At 45.8% G+C, this 17896-nt stretch overlaps 6 protein-coding genes across 6 annotated transcripts, besides 3 other annotated features; 4 read left to right on the forward strand and 2 right to left on the reverse strand.

Moving 5' to 3' along the window:
* Positions 1-429: 429 nt before the first annotated feature.
* Positions 430-1099, reverse strand: TSTA_075360 (uncharacterized protein; the record flags this gene model as incomplete). Its single annotated transcript, XM_002341510.1, has 3 exons — positions 430-549; positions 609-946; positions 991-1099. 3 exons carry the CDS (start codon positions 1097-1099, stop codon positions 430-432), a joined length of 567 nt encoding a protein of 188 aa, XP_002341551.1.
* Positions 1100-1236: 137 nt separating this feature from the next.
* TSTA_075370 (uncharacterized protein) lies at positions 1237-1904 on the forward strand (the record flags this gene model as incomplete). Its single annotated transcript, XM_002341511.1, has 2 exons — positions 1237-1350; positions 1380-1904. The coding sequence occupies 2 exons, from the start codon at positions 1237-1239 to the stop codon at positions 1464-1466; spliced, it is 201 nt and encodes a 66-aa protein (XP_002341552.1). The 3' UTR covers positions 1467-1904.
* Positions 1905-4008: 2104 nt separating this feature from the next.
* Positions 4009-7645, forward strand: TSTA_075380 (serine/threonine protein kinase Kin1, putative; the record flags this gene model as incomplete). The annotated part of the gene is made up of 3 exons (XM_002341512.1): positions 4009-4593; positions 4659-5286; positions 5342-7645. 3 exons carry the CDS (start codon positions 4009-4011, stop codon positions 7342-7344), a joined length of 3216 nt encoding a protein of 1071 aa, XP_002341553.1. The 3' UTR covers positions 7345-7645.
* Positions 7646-10061: 2416 nt separating this feature from the next.
* Positions 10062-10125: a sequence feature (AT_rich).
* Positions 10126-10399: 274 nt separating this feature from the next.
* TSTA_075390 (histone-lysine N-methyltransferase Clr4) lies at positions 10400-12952 on the forward strand (the record flags this gene model as incomplete). Its single annotated transcript, XM_002341513.1, has 5 exons — positions 10400-10492; positions 10813-10899; positions 10965-11051; positions 11137-12242; positions 12304-12952. The coding sequence occupies 5 exons, from the start codon at positions 10400-10402 to the stop codon at positions 12857-12859; spliced, it is 1929 nt and encodes a 642-aa protein (XP_002341554.1). The 3' UTR covers positions 12860-12952.
* A 539-nt stretch (positions 12953-13491) lies between these two features.
* Positions 13492-14307, reverse strand: TSTA_075400 (uncharacterized protein). The gene has a single exon (XM_002341514.1). The coding sequence runs from the start codon at positions 14173-14175 to the stop codon at positions 13594-13596; it is 582 nt and encodes a 193-aa protein (XP_002341555.1). The 5' UTR covers positions 14176-14307; the 3' UTR covers positions 13492-13593.
* Positions 14308-15503: 1196 nt separating this feature from the next.
* On the forward strand, positions 15504-17438 carry TSTA_075410 (uncharacterized protein; the record flags this gene model as incomplete). Its single annotated transcript, XM_002341515.1, has 3 exons — positions 15504-15577; positions 15861-16591; positions 16651-17438. The coding sequence occupies 3 exons, from the start codon at positions 15504-15506 to the stop codon at positions 17436-17438; spliced, it is 1593 nt and encodes a 530-aa protein (XP_002341556.1).
* Positions 15817-16596: a mobile genetic element.
* Positions 16602-17312: a mobile genetic element.
* Positions 17439-17896: the final 458 nt, after the last annotated feature.

A 17896-nucleotide genomic window follows, 5' to 3' on the forward strand; every position in this document is an offset into this window, starting at 1 on the left:
AGAGCTTGGACAGGACTATGTGTTGCTGGGTTTTTGCTTATTCAAGTGTGGGACCATACCATTTTGCCCCTGCTCAATGGGCATTGATGGATAATGGTGAAAGTCGACATTGTTCTTGGGCTTTACAAGGGTCTACGGTGCATTTTTCCACCGAAGTCGTACCAGAGCGTAAGCTTTTAGGCGCTAGCCTAATTTAGAGAAAAAAACGACGCGTAGTAAAGTTTTTGAGCCAATCAGTCCCAACTCCCAAAATCCTCCCCTAAAACCAACCGGAAATTGAACTCTAGATAAAAGTCAGTATATATATTAAATCAAGTCCTAGAGATGATACTTACTCGAAATGATGATGGGCTAGAGAGAGTGTGATATTGAGAAGTCTAGCTAACTATCTGAGATCCGTGTCGTGCGAGGTTGATGTGCTTGCTACGATCACGCTAGGCCCAATGCGGTACCGACGTCTACCTGTATGGCGGGCAGTCCCGTGACGAAACAAGCAGGAAGAAAAACCGATAAAAAGAGCTCTTGGAGGATGGTAGAGCTTTGAGAGTTCTAGCAGAGAGTTAGTATGCTGATTGTTGATATAATAAAACGGGGAGTGATATACTTACTTGGGCGCCCCATTGAGGTTTGCCATCTTTCGGACCCTTGACCAACTCTAGAATATCCTTGATGACACTGAGAATACTGTAGATCAGAGTTAGAAACTCTAGGATCTTGGCGAGGACGTTGACGGTCTTGATGAACAGCCGGGCAGGCGGCCAAGCATCTTGGCGACCTAAGTGAAGAAAGGCATCCTTGCTGTCGTTTGGATGAGATGGAGATGGTGAGAGTGACGGTGGCAGCAGCAGACAGGCAGGTGGGCAGAGATTTCCAATAGCTTGGAGATACTGGGGGTTGTGAATAAGGAAGAGGAAGAGAAAGGGGGCCTTCTTCGGAGTTCTTCTGCCTGAGTAGATGCCAATATAGGAGTATCGTTGGAGTGAACGTTACTACTCTCAGGGATATAAGAGGGGTCAGTCTCAGGTTGGGTCATAGACCTGGCACGACATGGGTTACGGTGGGCGTGTTCATGGGATTCTTCATCGAAGAATGCGGGCATGGGAATGTCTCTTTGACAACTAACACAGAATTTATGCTGGTCCTCAAATGGTATGCTCGAGTTCTGACAGTATTCGCAAATATCCAGGCCATTTGCGATTCGACGGCTGAAATGACGGGGAGTTTGGCAGGTCTTGCATGCGAAATGATTTGGCACAATGGGTCAGTGAGGCGTGGATTGCAGACTGGAGAGTCGTCGAGAGCGTCCTCGATATGGCAGAAGAGAAGCTAGATATTCTTCTCGCAAAAGGTGTAGGTGTATCACTAACATCCATAGCTAGAGGACTGATGTCGCTGAGCAGGTTGAGGAACATCTTGGAGCAGGAGAGCTTCGCGATGGTGTAGAAGGAGTTTGCTGGCTGCCTTGAATGTCTTGACTTTGTTGTTGGAATTGCTGAGCACTCAAGCGTTGTGGAGGAGGAGCGATACGACGTAGGGATGCTGTAGTTGGCTGCATAAAACGTGGAATACGTCGATCTTCTGTCACCTCAACTTCATTGCTAGTTCGCTTTTTGAAGCGAATTGAGCGTTCTCAACACGATAGACAGGTTTTCACAGTACGACCACCACTTTTCGATAGAAAATGATCGACTGGCAGAGTTTTATGGCATGACGTACATTGACGCGTCACGTCGGCCATTGTGAAGGGATTAAACCCAGTCAAGGGGGACGTTTTGAGAGACCAATCGAAGGAGAGAATGTAAAAGAAATCTTTTGAAGATATGTAGGGTTGAATGTCAGTTGGGAGAAGGGGAGAAGGAGCAGTAAAATCAAGGAGGATAGAAGAGTTGAAAGATATGGGAAGGAGCAATTGACGACTGGCGACTGAGAAGCCCTAATCTAAAGCCCTAGCTTATTTCTCTGTGATTATGATCCACGGAAACAAGAAAAATACCCAAAATCATGGGCAAGAGCTGTTATCGAGATTCACAGTTTACTTCTCGAGACCGCTAATCAACGTGAGTTGGTTGATCTTGGAATCGAGCCATATGGCCCGGAGTATGAGCATTCGATACACCTCACCGACGTACCCGAGAAGTACCAGCATGTCGTAGCGGATTGGGATAGCGGTAATCAATCTGAATCAACAACGTGACAGGACCAATATTGAAGCCGTTGAAAGGCTGTGCAGACTCAGAGACGTCTCAGATTCCAATATCGACACCTGCGAGGAAAGATTCAGCATGGCGATTCAAAACCGCGTCGTGGGCAGTGTAAAGGCTGCAGCAGTTGGCAAATGCGTCCATGAGAATGACCAGCTCAAGCACAGTTTCGCGATAGATATCGCATTGATTGACATCACTGAGCTGAATGTCATGCCAGAATATTGTCAATTCCTTGGGCGCTGGCCATTGGGCGGGGATAAAGCTCGTTTATTTGGTTCATGGGAGACTGCCAATTTATCTTACAGAATTGTGTGTGTGTGTGTGTTGGGGGGAAGTTGACTCTTGGGCGAACAACTGGAGTCACCATGGGCCCTCTACACTGCATAACAGCGAATGTTGATTTCATTTTAGACGAGCATTCACACAAGACTTTCGCCGCATACATTGTTCGTTCCCCGATAGTGCGTTCTAGCGAATGTGGCCTATCATCTGAACATGTTGCGTAACTAGGAGTTTCGGGTGCTTTCGTTTTTGCTGAGGTGTATCAGAATCCGAATTCTAGACATCGAGTGACTGGACTGCTCTTTGGAGTCAGCACAAATTCGGACCTTGCTTATTTCATTCCTTTCGATGCAATCATTGACAAGATTGAGGCTCTCACGGGAGGAACAGTGATTTGGTCAGTAAAGCGCGATTGACCGGAATCAATTGAACGTCATCTGTCTCGGTGCGCTCGAAAGACAGAAAAGGCTGGACTAAGCATACCTAGGTAGATTGGTATAGGGTGCTCTAGCGAATTAGAGAGTATTAATACTACTACATTTGACCAAAGTCATGTAGGACACCGCAACATAGTCAGATGCTTGTAAGAGACGGGAGTCTTTATAGTGTTTAGCAAAGTACAGTAGAGCCTGGCTATACCCGAAAGGGTGCATATATACACATATGTCAGGTTTGATAGTTCAATTTGAAACTGAAAAGCATCTGGGGTTATCGAGCAGACATCACAGAAAGAATGAGATGCATGTACTTCGTCTAGAGTCGACATTTTCCAAAGTTCAACAAGTCTATCTATGCTTCGTGAATCTTTGGGCAGCAGCCTCAGGCACCAAGGCACACTATTGGCTTGCGGTGGTTGGCGGGGCCGCAAATCTTAAGCTCTCACATTTCCAAGGTTTGGTCTGAATATGGGTCAGTTTAGTAGGCTTGTTCTGAGATACAGTTCAGCCGTGTAAACCAGTAATAGCAGAAATTTGTATGTGACCATCTCAGGTTGCGCGGGAGTTGCCGTATCCGTCAATGATTTTACCGCTTTCCCTGTCATCCGTTCAACTTCCTCTTAACAATCCCTCAGCCTCAATATTCGTCTTCAACAGTGGCAGTCTTGTTCACTCATCTGCATGCGTCATTTCAAATCAAGTCAACTAGCCGCTCACTAGCTCGCTGACTAGGGCTTGCTTGGAGTTTTGGCACCTCTCTCCTCCAGCCTCCCGTTGCTCTAGCTACATCCACCGTTCGCCAGCCATCATCAATCATCCTCTTTCAATCTTTCTTCTCGATTTCTGCCCGACGGCCCTGTTATGTTACTTACATGGCATGTTAAAACCCAGGACAAGAACAGAACCTAATAATCTCCGCGGCTATTATCTAGCGCGCTGAGAAACGAAACGAACTGTTTGTTGTCTCCTCGGCGGCAGGTTAGCGAGCATTGTCTTACTTGCATCGTGCGACTTTGTAATAAAAAAAAATTATCTCCTTTTTTTTTTCTTCCAGTATATTTCGATTTCGAATCAAAGCAACAGGTATGTCTGCTGCCAGTCCAACGGTTGTTCGCAGCCATTCGTCCTCCCGCCCTCACGCGCATCATCGCCCCCCATCATCGGATCTTCCCCACAGGACTCGGAGCACGACCGCCAGGCCCCCATCATCTTACTCCCACCAACACTCTTCTTCACGATCTCAGTCTTATGACCGTCGACCTCCTTCCAATCAAGCCGCCTTTGCAAATTTAGCACGTCGAGATTTCGAGAATTCTAACCTTGCCCGTCCGCTCTCTTCTCGCAGAGACTCCTCCCGGGATCGTTCTCAGGAGCGCCCGCTCACCTCCCACCGCCCCGACCCAGCTCGAGCCTCTCAGCATCACAATACTTCATCTCGACATAAGCGAAACTCGGTCGATATGCCAGGAACCGTTGTTGATACAAATACGGCCAACGTTGCCGCTGCCACTGCGGCAGCGCAATCAGCAGGCGGCCATGGTAACCCAAGTCAGCCCAAACGACGCACCATGATATCCACACCCACAGGTCAATGGGCCCTCGGTAAGACTATCGGTGCTGGAAGCATGGGCAAAGTAAAGATTGCAAAGAACATAGAAACGGGCGAGCAGGTAAATAATCTCTTTTGCTTTGTATCTTCGAATGTCCTTGTTACTAAGTACTCATCGATGTTCAGGTCGCTGTCAAGGTCGTCCCGAGGCAAAGCACCGACGAGCATCGAAGTGGAAGAGACGCTGAGCGCGCCGACCGGTCGAAAGAGATTCGCACCGCGAGGGAGGCTGCCATCGTTTCTCTCGTTGACCACCCATATGTATGCGGAATGCGGGACGTCGTTCGTACGCCATATCACTGGTACATGCTGTTTGAGTATGTCAACGGTGGTCAGATGCTGGACTATATCATATCTCACGGCAAACTGAAAGAGAAGCAAGCAAGGAAATTCGCCCGACAGATCGCCAGTGCTCTGGATTATTGTCATCGCAACAGTATTGTTCACCGCGACCTCAAAATCGAGAACATCTTGATCAGCAAGACCGGTGATATTAAGATTATTGACTTTGGTTTGAGCAACCTGTTTTCACCAAGAAGCCATTTACGTACATTTTGTGGAAGTTTGTACTTTGCCGCTCCCGAATTACTGCAGGCGCGTCAATACACCGGTCCTGAAGTAGATGTATGGAGTTTTGGCATTGTCCTTTATGTCCTTGTCTGCGGCAAGGTCCCCTTTGACGACCAAAGCATGCCGAATCTTCATGCTAAGATTAAAAAGGGCGAGGTCGAATACCCACAGGGCTTGACGTCAGGTAAGTTCGTTACATGCCTCTTAGAAATCGTCACATCCTAACATATTGAGCGCAGAATGTCGTCATATAATATCACGAATGCTAGTCACGGATCCAAAGAAAAGAGCTAGTTTGGCTGAAATCATGAATCACCCTTGGATGACAAAAGGCTTCAATGGACCACCAGAAAACTACCTCCCGGCGCGAGAGCCACTTCAACTTCCACTGGATCCAGAGGTAGTGGAGAAGATGACGGGTTTCGACTTTGGACCACCTGAATTCATTACAGCTCAATTGACGAAGACCTTGGAATCTGAGGACTACCAAATCGCAGCGAGGTCATTTACTAGAGAATCAGCGACCCCCAACCCAAGCACTGACAAGAGAAGAGGTGTCTTTGACTTTTACCGACGGCGGAACTCCGCAAGCAGAGAGACTTTGTCAAATCCGTCGGTCGAGGCCGTCCAGATTGGAAGTGACCCGCTTAATGCCTACAGTCCTCTCATTTCTGTCTATTTTCTCGTGAAGGAGAAACTTGAGCGGGAACGGGCGTCCAAGAACCCAGGAGCCCTGTCTATCCCATCTGACGGCGCCTTGAAAATGCCGGACTTGGCAGCACCAGAGACTGCACATACGAATCAGTACGATGTACCCGGAGTAAAGGATACCAGCAGCAGAAGCCGCCCGCGAGCCAGGACCCATGGCGATGACGACTTGGCTGATGGAATCAAGAAACTCCATGTCAACCAGCCGGCCAGTCCAAACCCCAATCCGAATATAGCGGCACTTCAGGCCGATTCTCCCGCCAAGAAAGAGAGTACTGCAGCCGGTATTCTGAGACGTTTCAGTACTCGCAGAGTTAGAGAACGGGGTCGCGAGTCTGGAGAAAGAGAGAAACACTCTGCACAGAATGTACCGAGCCTTAATGTCCAGCCGCCTGCCGACTTGGCCTCACCACCGCATCGTGGTTTCAGTATTCGCAGAACCAGGCGTGCTGAGCCATCACCAACTACATTGCATGCGTCAGATAGCCAGACACAGCAAGACCCCCTCCGGCCCCCCGGCTCAGCAGGGGCACAACTTCAGGAGTCACGATCCAGCAAATACTTGGAGAGGTCTGCAAGTGTCAACTCTGGCGATTATCGGTCCCGCAGGCTGGCGCGAAAGTACGGTACAGATGGCAATGGCTCAAATCTCAATGAACCGCCTCTCACAAGCGGGTCTGACGGTCTCGGTGTTAACGAGATCAGCGCGCAAAAGGCCGGTCTTGGAGAACCAGCTCCACTAAATGAGACCAAAACCGCACCTCGAGCACCGGCTATGCGGGCCAAATCTCTTGGACACGCTCGACGGGAGAGTATTCAAGCCCGTCGAGCTCGTCGGGAAGAAGCCAGAGAGGCTACTGTTCCTGAAGATGAAGACGACGGTGATCTCTCAAACACTGGCAATGCCTTGGAAACTCCAAATACCGGCGAAGATTTTGCTAAGCCAGTGTACCTTAAAGGCCTCTTCAGTGTTTCCACGACAAGTAGCAAGCCTCTGCCATTTATCCGGGCCGATATCATCCGCGTTCTCAAGCAGCTGAATGTGGAATATACAGAGATCAAAGGTGGATTCAGCTGTCGTCATGCGCCCAGCATTGACCTCGATCGAGTGGTTGATGCTCGCCCTTCAAGCCCTGAAAGACAGGGTCAGGTTTCCAGTCACAGACGCAGAATCAGCTTTGGGGGGTTGAGGGCGAATGAAGATGCTAGAGAAGAAACAAAAGCAGCCCATTCGTCTCGATATAGTCGGCGCAACCAAGGCCCTCCAGACCGCAGTTTCATTTCCAACTCAGAGGTGTCGGATGATTACGGGCAGTCTCAAGAGAACACCAATGCTGTGGGTGAGCGGGTAGTTGGTGAGACCACAACACGGGTGCAGAGCGATACTGGTGAGAATCTCGTTTTGCGGTTCGAAATTCTGATTGTCAAGGTTCCGCTGTTTTCTCTCCATGGCATTCAGTTCAAGAAGGTCTCTGGTGGAATGTGGCAGTACCGAGAGATGGCTAAGAGGATCCTGGACGCTCTTAGACTTTAATGAATTTTCCATGGCCTGGTTTTTTTAAGTTTCCTTTTTCCTTGTCTGTTTTCTTGCCTTTTACTTACGTACCCCCTGACGAAATATCTGCCTGTACTGATTCATCAATATATTCTCGGTTCCACGTTCCCCCTCACAATACCTATTGACGTCGCCTGTTTATTCATCTTACCTATTCTCTGTCTTACTGTACATTATAGTCATGTTTGGTTTCAGAGAGTTTATTACTTGCATGGCGCCGCTTATTCTTTTAATTCAACGATTGTAAGTGTCAATTTTGTAGATAGTTGTGAATAATATATGTTATTGCAATACTTTGACTCGTACTGTGTCCTACATACAGGATTTGAAAAGACATGGCGATGAAGCTTATACTAGGTAATATTTTCAGAAACTGAGCTGTATATTCGCTGAATGGACCACCTAGACGCACTTCTAGTGTAAATAGGGTTTCTATGTTAATAGACCCTCTCCACTCCGTACGATGAGGACAAATATAAGAATATAAACATGCAAGTGTTCTTGGAGGACGGTCCACCGCGTTTGATATCACGTGATGCATATCCCCGACGCGGCGGGTATCCGACGAATCAGAAGGCACTTGTCGTAAACCTCTGTCGTCAGATCAGAGTAAACTCCTCACTGAACTAAAGCTTTGGGGTTATTCTGCTAACGAGAGAGTCACAAAGACGAGTATCGAGTTATATCAAGAAGATAATAAGAGAGAAGTAACTGTGTTGACTAGCTTAGAGTGATCCATGTACAGTATGTACTCTTATACCCTAGGTTGTACAGTTGATAAAAGACAGTAGAGAAAACTAAATACATGGTGAAACATGAATGAGTGTCCTTATATCATATCCGCTCTGGATTGTATTGTATCCTGGGTACAGAGTACAACGTGCCTTGTCGAATAACCCTAATGTCCTAATCCGGATGATCTATTGTTCCATCGTCCAGTAGTCTATCCAGGACAGGATAATCTATTGGCCGTGACTTGATTCTTGTGACATGTGTATACACCGTAGGGATATGAAGATCTATAAATACAGGCCATATCCCCTGGTTAGATAGATCCTCATACTTAGTTTCCTCCGCCAACACCGCTGTCCTCTCAATAGGATTTGTTGGGCTTAGCACTCGTTACAAAACATTTCAACTTTTTTGCCCATGTCGTTTGTACCATTTCCGCGCCGCCAGTTGGCTTTTTTTTTTAGCCCCTTTTCTAATTAGAATTATTCGTCATAATTGAATTCATCGCGGGACGCATCACTGTCAGAATCAGAACGTCACAGCCAATGGATAAACTGTCACACTTACCCAAAGAAGTTAGCCTAGGGCTTTACCTATCACGGGATAGTACAAAGCCAAGAGCCGGACTAAGACAAGTTAGGGCTAGGAACTAATCAGGCGATTAGACATATTGTATCAAGAAATACAATATGTATAATCAAGCGACACATTCTGTTGTATCAGGGAATACAATTGAGGATGGATAAAAGGACACTCATTTACCCTTGTAACAGTACTGAAACAGTACAACATGACATCTGTGACAAGCCACCCCCAAGTAGGGATACAACATGAGATCTCCTGCCAACGACTCCTGTATGCATAAGAAGGAGGTTTGCTGGAATGAGAGTAGTTTTCCTCGTTCAATCTTCAGTCTCTGTATGTTAGCAACAGTACCTTTTCAATGAAGATTGAACACACGAATAACCTTCTGCCATATTGATGATTCCTCCTGCCTAACCATCGGATTAACCTCCTATTACAACCCTATACTTAGTTTTATCCTATCGTCTTGAATTAACTGTGATAACTTGAGTATACGTTCTTCTATCGAACCGGATATTCATCTCTTTATTAAGACTTTGCTTTCAAGAAGCCTTTCGTACTTAGAAGCCTTATAACTTCAGTTCGTTATAAGCTATCCGAGATATACTCGACGGTAGTTTGACCGAAGTTTCCGACAATCACTTAGTGTATATTTTTGGCCTACGTTCTGTGGTTGAAATCCAAACTGCTAGCAGCTGTGTTGGTTTGATATCCGTCTCGGAATGATTACAACCCCACGATGGAACAATAGATTATCCGGATAAGGGAGTAGGACATTAGGGTTATTGGACAAGGCACGTTGTACCCAGGTGTCGGAAACTTCGGTTAAACTACCGTCGAGTATATCTCGGATAGCTATTAACACGTCGAAGTTAATAGGCTTCTAAGTACGAAAGGCTTCTTGAAAGCAAGGTCCTAAAAGGGTTGAATATCCGGTTCGATAGAAGAACGTATACTCAAGTTATCACAGTTAATTCAAGACATAAAATGAAACTAATTACATGGTGAATGATCATCCTTAAATACCTAATCCACAACATAGTCGTTCGATCTTGGCTATGTTAACTAAGTCGTATCAAACATAGTCTCTCTATGCTCGACTATACTACCCTAACCCTAAGGGTTATTCGGATAATCCCTTGTTCCGTCGTGCAGTAGTGTAACATTGTCCAGTTGCTTCATTGGCTGTAGTTTCTTGATTCTTCTGACACCTAATCGGGACCAAGCCTGCTGAAGCTAAGGCTAAGCCGTCACATGCCTGGGCTTCTTTTTAGCTTGAAACCGCAATTAAACCGCCAACTGGCGATAAATTACTAGACTGATATCAAAAACAGGTCTCCATGTGGTGGGAGCTGAAAAGTCAGGATGGTAAAAGATAGAAAATAAATAAAATAATATTAATTTTTTATTATTTTTTTTTTGTATTTTTATTGATTTTATAATCCTATAATACTTTTTCTTATTCAAAACAGAAAAATATAGGAAATGATAAATAAATATACTTTAAGCTCACGTGACTAACAATAATCAATCTAAGCTTAGTATTTAAAACCTATTTAATTCCTTGGACCCTCAAAGTTAGGAAACTTAGGCTTGCTTTCCCTTCCCCTTCCCCTTACCTAGGCCTAGCCCAACAACGACGTGTTGGGACGACAGCTTTACGGATGGATAAATGTTCTAAAAAATAAAGAATAATAGATTTATTCGTCCCGTCATGATGGCACCGACGCACCAATTTTTTCCGCGTGAGATCATTGACCTGACGCGAGACGACGAGGAGGAGGAGCAGGATAAGGATAATGCGGATCAGGTAAGCTTCTACACACAACAAACCGTCGGGCCGCTAGGCAAGAAATCATCCTCTAGGCACGCGCTTTTTTGGTGGTTATTTTGTTGATTTTTATATCACTCTGTTGCTTGGAATTTTGCGGATTTTTTGAATATAATTTTTTGTTTTTAAGTCGTGTTTTTGGGGGGCCAATGGAGATCACAGTCGGAGCCTATTCCCACTGCCATTGGTCACTGCCGGCTAAGCTGTTACCCATTTGAGAGCATCTGATGTTTTTACTGCAACACAACATTTCATGCGTACTTAGGTCGACTTGGATGTGTGCTGATATATTCGCCTAGGCAAAGGCGCTCCTGGATGCATTTACTAAGCCCAAAATTAGTCAACCACGGCCACCAAAGCAAAATTCATCTACACATGAGAGAAAGGTGGGAAATCCCTGGGATACTGCATCACAACAGTATATAATTGAATTGAGCTGATAATCATCTAGGCAAAAGCTCTCCTGGACGCCTTTACTAGGCCCAGAAGCAATGAGACACGGCCCTTGAAACGCAAGTCACCTCCAGATGAGACAGAAGTGAGTGAGCGCTCACTGACTACTGCAACCAACTACATACATTACATACATAACTCGATTTCAATATGCACTGACAATCATCCAGGTAAAAGTGCTGCTGGATGCATTCACCAATTCCAAAGTCAGTGATCCACGGCCATTCAAACGCAAATCACCTACAGATGGGCCAGAAGTGAGAGGTCACTCAAATTCTGAGACTGTGTTTACCCGACCACAACCCGCGACCAATGGCTTCAATCATACAGTTGACAATGCCTCGATTGGCACCAGCAGTGCCCGGGATAGACCCGTCTCCCATTCTACTACACCCGAGCACGCCATCAAACGAGAATCGATGGGCCCAACACCCCAGCCGTTTGTTTCTTTACCTCCAGCGCCTACAGTCCATCCTTCAATATCAAACCGAACATCCTTGTCAGAACCATCTTCAACTCGTCCTCAACCTGCATCTGATTCATGCAATTTCTCTTCCAGAAGCAGTTCCGTGAAATCTGCATTTATGGCAAAGAAGACTCCGACTCCACGCCACACGCGGTCACCTTTTGTTAGCGCAGCTATTGAACGAACTCCAAAAGTCATGGTAGTTGTTCCACCGCCTCCGACCTCAGACAGCTCTGGAGGTAGATCACTTTCCAAACGCAAAATAAACAGACTCCCGTCAGTGTCGTCGGAAAGTGACGAGGAATCTGACCCAGATGAGCCGAAGGGTGTCAAGCAGAAATACTATCCTTTGGAGATGTACGAGCTTCGAGCAAAAAGAGGACGATATCCACAAGTTAGATCTACAAACAGTGATCTACAGGTTTTGCCTATACGATCTTCTCCCGTGCATAAGAGTAGGCAGAGAGCTCCCCACGGCCGGAAAATCTATCTGCGTGAACTCTTAGAAAAGAAGCTTCGAACAATCCAAGGGCCTCCCGTGAAAATGGCAAGAGACTGGGATGGAACAGGAATTTTAGCTTCAAACTTTGAGTTTACAAACACCTACAAACTTCAGCAAGGGGTCACTCGGGCCCCTGAAGGGTTTAATTACGGGTGTGATTGTGGTTATCAATGTGATCCGACTAGATGCACGTGCTTGTCGAAGGAAGAAGACTCGGAGCAGCTTATGGTCGCCTACGAACATCGCAATGGAAAACTACTGCTCAAAAAGAGCTTCATAAACCGTAAAGCTATGATCTATGAATGCTCGTCTCTGTGCCCTTGTCTTTCAACATGTTGGAACCGCTTGTCCAATATGGAAGAAAATCAGGCTCGAGATTTTCCATACCGGTGACCGTGGCTTTGGTTTGAGATCTCCAGAATTCATCCATCGAGGGCAGTTTATCGATACCTATCTGGGTGAAGTGATTACCTCTGCTGAAGCTGATCTCCGCGAAGACGCCACAGGGGGACCACACAGTAGTCCATCTTATCTCTTCTCCTTGGACTGGTTTACCCTCTCTGAAGAGGACGATGACGAAGAAATCCATGAATACGAAGATGAAGACAACACAGGCTCAAAGGCGAAGCCCTACGTCGTCGACGGCCAACGTTTCGGCGGTCCATCACGCTTCATGAATCACTCATGCAACCCAAATTGTAAAATGATTCCCGTCTCCACACATCACGGCGACCAACGAATCTACGATCTTGCTTTTTTTGCGGGCCGCGATATACCCGCTGGTACTGAGTTGACATTCGACTATAATCCTGGTTGGAGTCCGGATATGAGTAGCGATGATCCGAATGCGGTGAAGTGTCTGTGTGGTGAGGCGCAGTGTCGGGGACAGTTGTGGCCAAATCAGAGGAAGAGTGCGAATGTGTAATCTTCAAGATTACATATAATTGAGTTTTTTGAGGGGAAGGGGTTCTGCTTTTATTATGCATTCTTCCAGTATAAAAGGCGTCGAAAGAGCGAATACGTGGTGCAAAGGTTCCTGGCACAAAACTTATTTCTTTTAGTAATATTCAGCGTCCTGGTCTATGAATTATGATACCCTTCAATTTTGCGGCTGAATTGATGTCTACTTTTTATCAAAGAACACTTTGTTTGATCAATGACCCATGCCCTGAATTAAAATCTAATAATTCCACTCCTCTCATCTACCCAGTCAAAAGACTTGGACAAGAAGGGAAAGAGACAAAGAATAAATCCTCCCTAAGCTCATAATCCGAGCACGGCAAACACATATAAACACCATAAACATTTCGCCGAGTGATATCATGAAATAATCCCTATTCAAGTAGACTTCCAATGAACGGGACGAAGAAAGAATAAACAAACCAAACTCCTTTCCCAGCCGAGAGATATTCCCATAGAATAAAACGCCAATAAAAAAGACATGGTAATCATGGGTTGCCCCTGTCGTCCCTAAGAAAAAAAAAATGCTGTTGAGGTTGTAAATGTATGATGAAAACAAATATGGACTTGTGTGAATGAGAATAAATATGTTTCCGCCTGGGAGGAGAGTAGCGCCAAGGTAGAAACCCGTCAATTGATGCAAGACGGCAGCGTAGAACGGAATGGACAGGTTGAATGGCTCGGTCATGGAAAGAAGAATCAAGCATTCCCTTCCATGACCTCAATGATGCCACCCATCACATATCGAGGTTGTTGGGATATCCCACGGATCGAGCCCTGAGACGAGGGAGCATACGAGCTTCGCTGACTAGCCATGTCGCTGAGAAGATTGCTGTTCAGATCCATGGCGATGGGAATCGGATCCACGGGACGCGGTTCCATCATGCTCAACCCAACCCGTTCAATGACATCCTCATCACAACGCGACCGTTCCTCGCTCAATGCCAGATCCACAGCAGAAGGTCGTCGGCGAAGGAAAAATGGCGATGAGCGACGGAAGGAGAAGGGGATTATACTGGCGTATGGGCTTCGGCTGCGGTCCCGGCTGCTTGGTTCGGTGGTGTGAGACCCTGAGAATCGATGCTTGCGAAAGGGCCAGGCGGATGTTGGTGATGAAGTTGGACTTCCACTCGCGGAACTGAGGGCGCTGGTAGATAGGGAGTCGCTCTCGCGACGATAGTGAGCGTTATCCATGAACGCTGTGCGGAGGGAGAGGCTAATGTCTGCCATCGGTGATGGTTCGAGAGTTGCAGATGGACTGACTGTATGTTTAGGTTGCATTATGATAGATGTAGGAGATGGATAACCGCTGACAGCACGCGATTCTCAGTATGGTGACTCTTAAGAGTAAATTGAAGTTTTTGTTGTTGTTGATGATGTTGACAAAATTCGCGGTGTTTAAGTGGCCGGTATTAAAAAGCCAGGGAGGAAAAACAGATGACGTTGTGGATAAAACGGCAAGTATAGCCCCGAGCAGTGAATTACCAATCACTCCGCGTTGGTCCGACTGCGAAAAAATTTGCTGCGTTTTTGAAGGTAAAAGCCGTAGTAGCTATTGAGACAATTGAGACAATGTAGCTATCGAGCTGTCAATTGTCAACGTTTCAATGAATAAGGGCTTCTAGAACCTCGGGTCGTGGCGGCAATCAGAATAAGTCTTCCCAAATGATTGTCAGGAAAAGAATAATGTCAACAGCAAAACAATCAATAAGCGCCGTGGCAACAATACAACAGGTCGCAGCAACAGTAGAAAGCAAAATAAAAGTAGACAGCGGCTGCCGGAACTTGTAGCAGATGTGGTGTTGAGGTATATGTACGAAATCCTTCTATGGATTCTAGGAGATGCCCGGTGGGGATAAAGGGGGGCGCGTTTAATTATTTTTAGGCCTAAACTGGATCCTCCTTAGTTTGCCTTCGAAAGAATTCATGTCTGGTTTCGGACTCGAGCTGTAACAGCAACGGTTCAGGAACTTGCTCGCATCCAGCGTTACAAGTCAGGCCTCCTGAAAGAGCCTGTCTGAATACGTTATAGCTTATGCATCTACTCCCGAGTCCCGTCCGTTCTGCTCAGTCAATACTATGTACTCAGTCGACTACTCCGTACATACTAGAAGGAGGCTTCTAGTGAGCGACTATTGCACACTAAAAAAGGCTCGTGATCTTAGGGGCTGAGCTGACCCACCGTACCGCTGCCGTGGTAGTACACTTAGTAAAGATGTCTCACTCTACGAGTCTGCTGTCTACTCAGAGTAGACAGCATCGCCTGAGTCTCGAGTCGTAGAGTATACTATTGACTATTGACACATGAAGCATCACAGATCGCCGGTTTCATGTTGCTGATCCGCATGCGGTTAGTCCGGTCTTTCCGCCAATCAGGATCCAGCGGAACGGCTGTATCCGTCGATTCCTGAGGCTGCAATCTGACTGACAGTTCTGAAACTCTCCTCCAAAAGATCTCAGACTGCCAACATTATTTGTATTCGTCTGCCTGACAGCTGATGCCGCATGAAAATATCTCGGCCAATTCCCGGGTCATCGCGGACTGCTCAGTGCTGAACTCTGACCGAAAAAGCAAATCATTAATCCACGGGCAATATTGAATGCGCACAATGAAATCCTTGCCGTGGACCTCGTGTCGAGTCAGAGCCAAGCCCTACGACAGCGTAGCCCTAACCAGGGGCCAGTACGTATGCATTCCAACACGCCCCTTTCTCAGACGCGGTTTGTATCGCAAGTATCCGTTCAACATGCTGATATGGTAAGTAACTAAGTTATTTAGTTAACGTAGTTCACTAGTGAGTTGGCCACACTAGTGAGTTGGCCACTTTTACCCGAATACGCGTTCTATACTGATCCTTCACAACTCAACGCGTCAATATGCCACCAATTCGCAATAAAAATCAAAAAAATTCTGCTGAGCAAGAAGGACGAATCCTATTAGCTATTTCTGATTTAAAGAATGGCAGAATACGCTCTGTACGGAAAGCAGCAGAGATCTATAATATCTCACGGTCAACTCTTCAAAATAGAATCAACGGCATGCCATATCGAGCTGAAAAACGCGCCAATAACCATAAATTAACTCAATCTGAGGAGGATTCGCTTGTCAAATGGGTTCTTGATTTAGATCGACGTGGATTACCTCCCCGGCACTCTCTCGTACGAGAAATGGCTAATTATATGCTTTTACAACGTGGCAATCAACAAGTTGGTGAGAATTGGGTAACCAAGCTGACTAAACGCCGTCCAGAGATCGATTCGAAGTTCTCACGAAGATATAACTATGAACGCGCTAAATGCGAAGATCCGAAGATAATCCGGGAACATTTTGATCGCGTACGAGCTGCTATATTGGAGTATGGGATCTTACCAGAAGATATTTACAATTTTGATGAGACTGGCTTTGCTATGGGACTCTGCTCATCTGCAAAGGTTATTACTGGAAGCGATCGATATGCACGGCCAAAGCTTTTACAGCCTGGGAATCGAGAATGGGTGACTGCAATTGAGGCAACAAATTCAACTGGATGGGCTGTTCCTTCGTACATTATTTTCAAGGCAAAGAAAAACGTACGATTAGGCTGGTTTGATGATCTTCCAAGTGATTGGAGGATCAATATTAGCGAGAATGGTTGGACTACAGATCAAATAGGATTAGAATGGCTTACAACCCATTTTATTCCCTATATTAATGATCGTACAATGGGAAATATCGAATGTTGATTCTTGATGGCCATGGAAGCCATTTGACTGCAGAATTTGATCGTATATGCACTGAGAATAATATTATTCCAATCTGCATGCCACCTCATTCTTCACATATATTACAGCCTCTTGATGTTGGCTGTTTTGCTGTTTTAAAACGGCATTATGGGCAGCTTGTTGAGCAACGAATGAGGCTTGGATTCAACCATATCGACAAAATGGACTTTTTAATGGCATTTCCACAGGCTCGTACGGTGGCATATAAAGCTCAAACTATTCGGAATAGCTTCACAGCCACTGGATTAGTGCCTTTTAATCCGGATCGAGTTATTCAACAACTTAATATTCAATTAAAAACACCAACACCCCCTCCGAGTCGATCAAGCAATACACAATCATCTTGCTTACAAACCCCTCAAAATATACGCCAATTTGTACGCCAGTCAACTACAATTACGAAACGTATAAATGAGCGTACAGGAAGCCCAAATCAAGTGATTGATCAAGCAATTATGCGGATGTCAAAGGCCTATGAAACGACTATGAATGATCTTGTACTCGTACAGAAAGAAAACCGTGATTTACGAGCTGCGCATGGCAAAGAGAAACAAAAACGCCAAAAATCTAAGAAACAGATATCTATTGAGCATGGGATTACTGGCGAAGAAGCTCAAGCGCTCGTACAAGATCAGGTTGAGGCATCTCAAGCTGTTACTACTGCTCCGGGTGAGCCGGAGCTCCCAGCTTCTCAAGCAGTCGTACGCCGCCAATTTCGCTGCAGTGGTTGTGGTGTTGAAGGACATAAAATTAATCGATGTCCTAATCGTACTAGTAGTTAGATTTTTGTATATATTTTTGTATGTGGCTTTGAAAATTGGGATTTGAAATCAATATAGAGTTATTTTCGGGTAAAAGTGGCCAACTCACTAGTGTGGCCAACTCACTAGTGTGGCCAACTCACTAGTGAACTACGTTATCGATACTAGGAACTTATCTAATCGGAGAAAATATTTCCCACATTAAGGTCATAGCGAAGATACGTACTACGCTTAATTCCAAGCAATAGATCACTTTTGCTGCATGCTTATTCAGTTCACACGTTTTCATGTATAACTATATATGCGACACATCTGCAACATACGACCTCCCCCTAACTAATATTGCATTCCACATTCCGGTGGCTTACAGAATGCTACTCACTTACCCGTTTCCGTCGATCCATGCTCATGCGAGCATATCTCCTGGATAGTAACATATTCTCTTCTTGTGTGGACTTTGGTGCCTTTGAACACTGGGG

Source organism: Talaromyces stipitatus, genomic scaffold (genome assembly GCF_000003125.1).
Source record: "Talaromyces stipitatus ATCC 10500 scf_1105507295523 genomic scaffold, whole genome shotgun sequence".
NCBI classification, from domain to species: domain Eukaryota; kingdom Fungi; phylum Ascomycota; class Eurotiomycetes; order Eurotiales; family Trichocomaceae; genus Talaromyces; species Talaromyces stipitatus.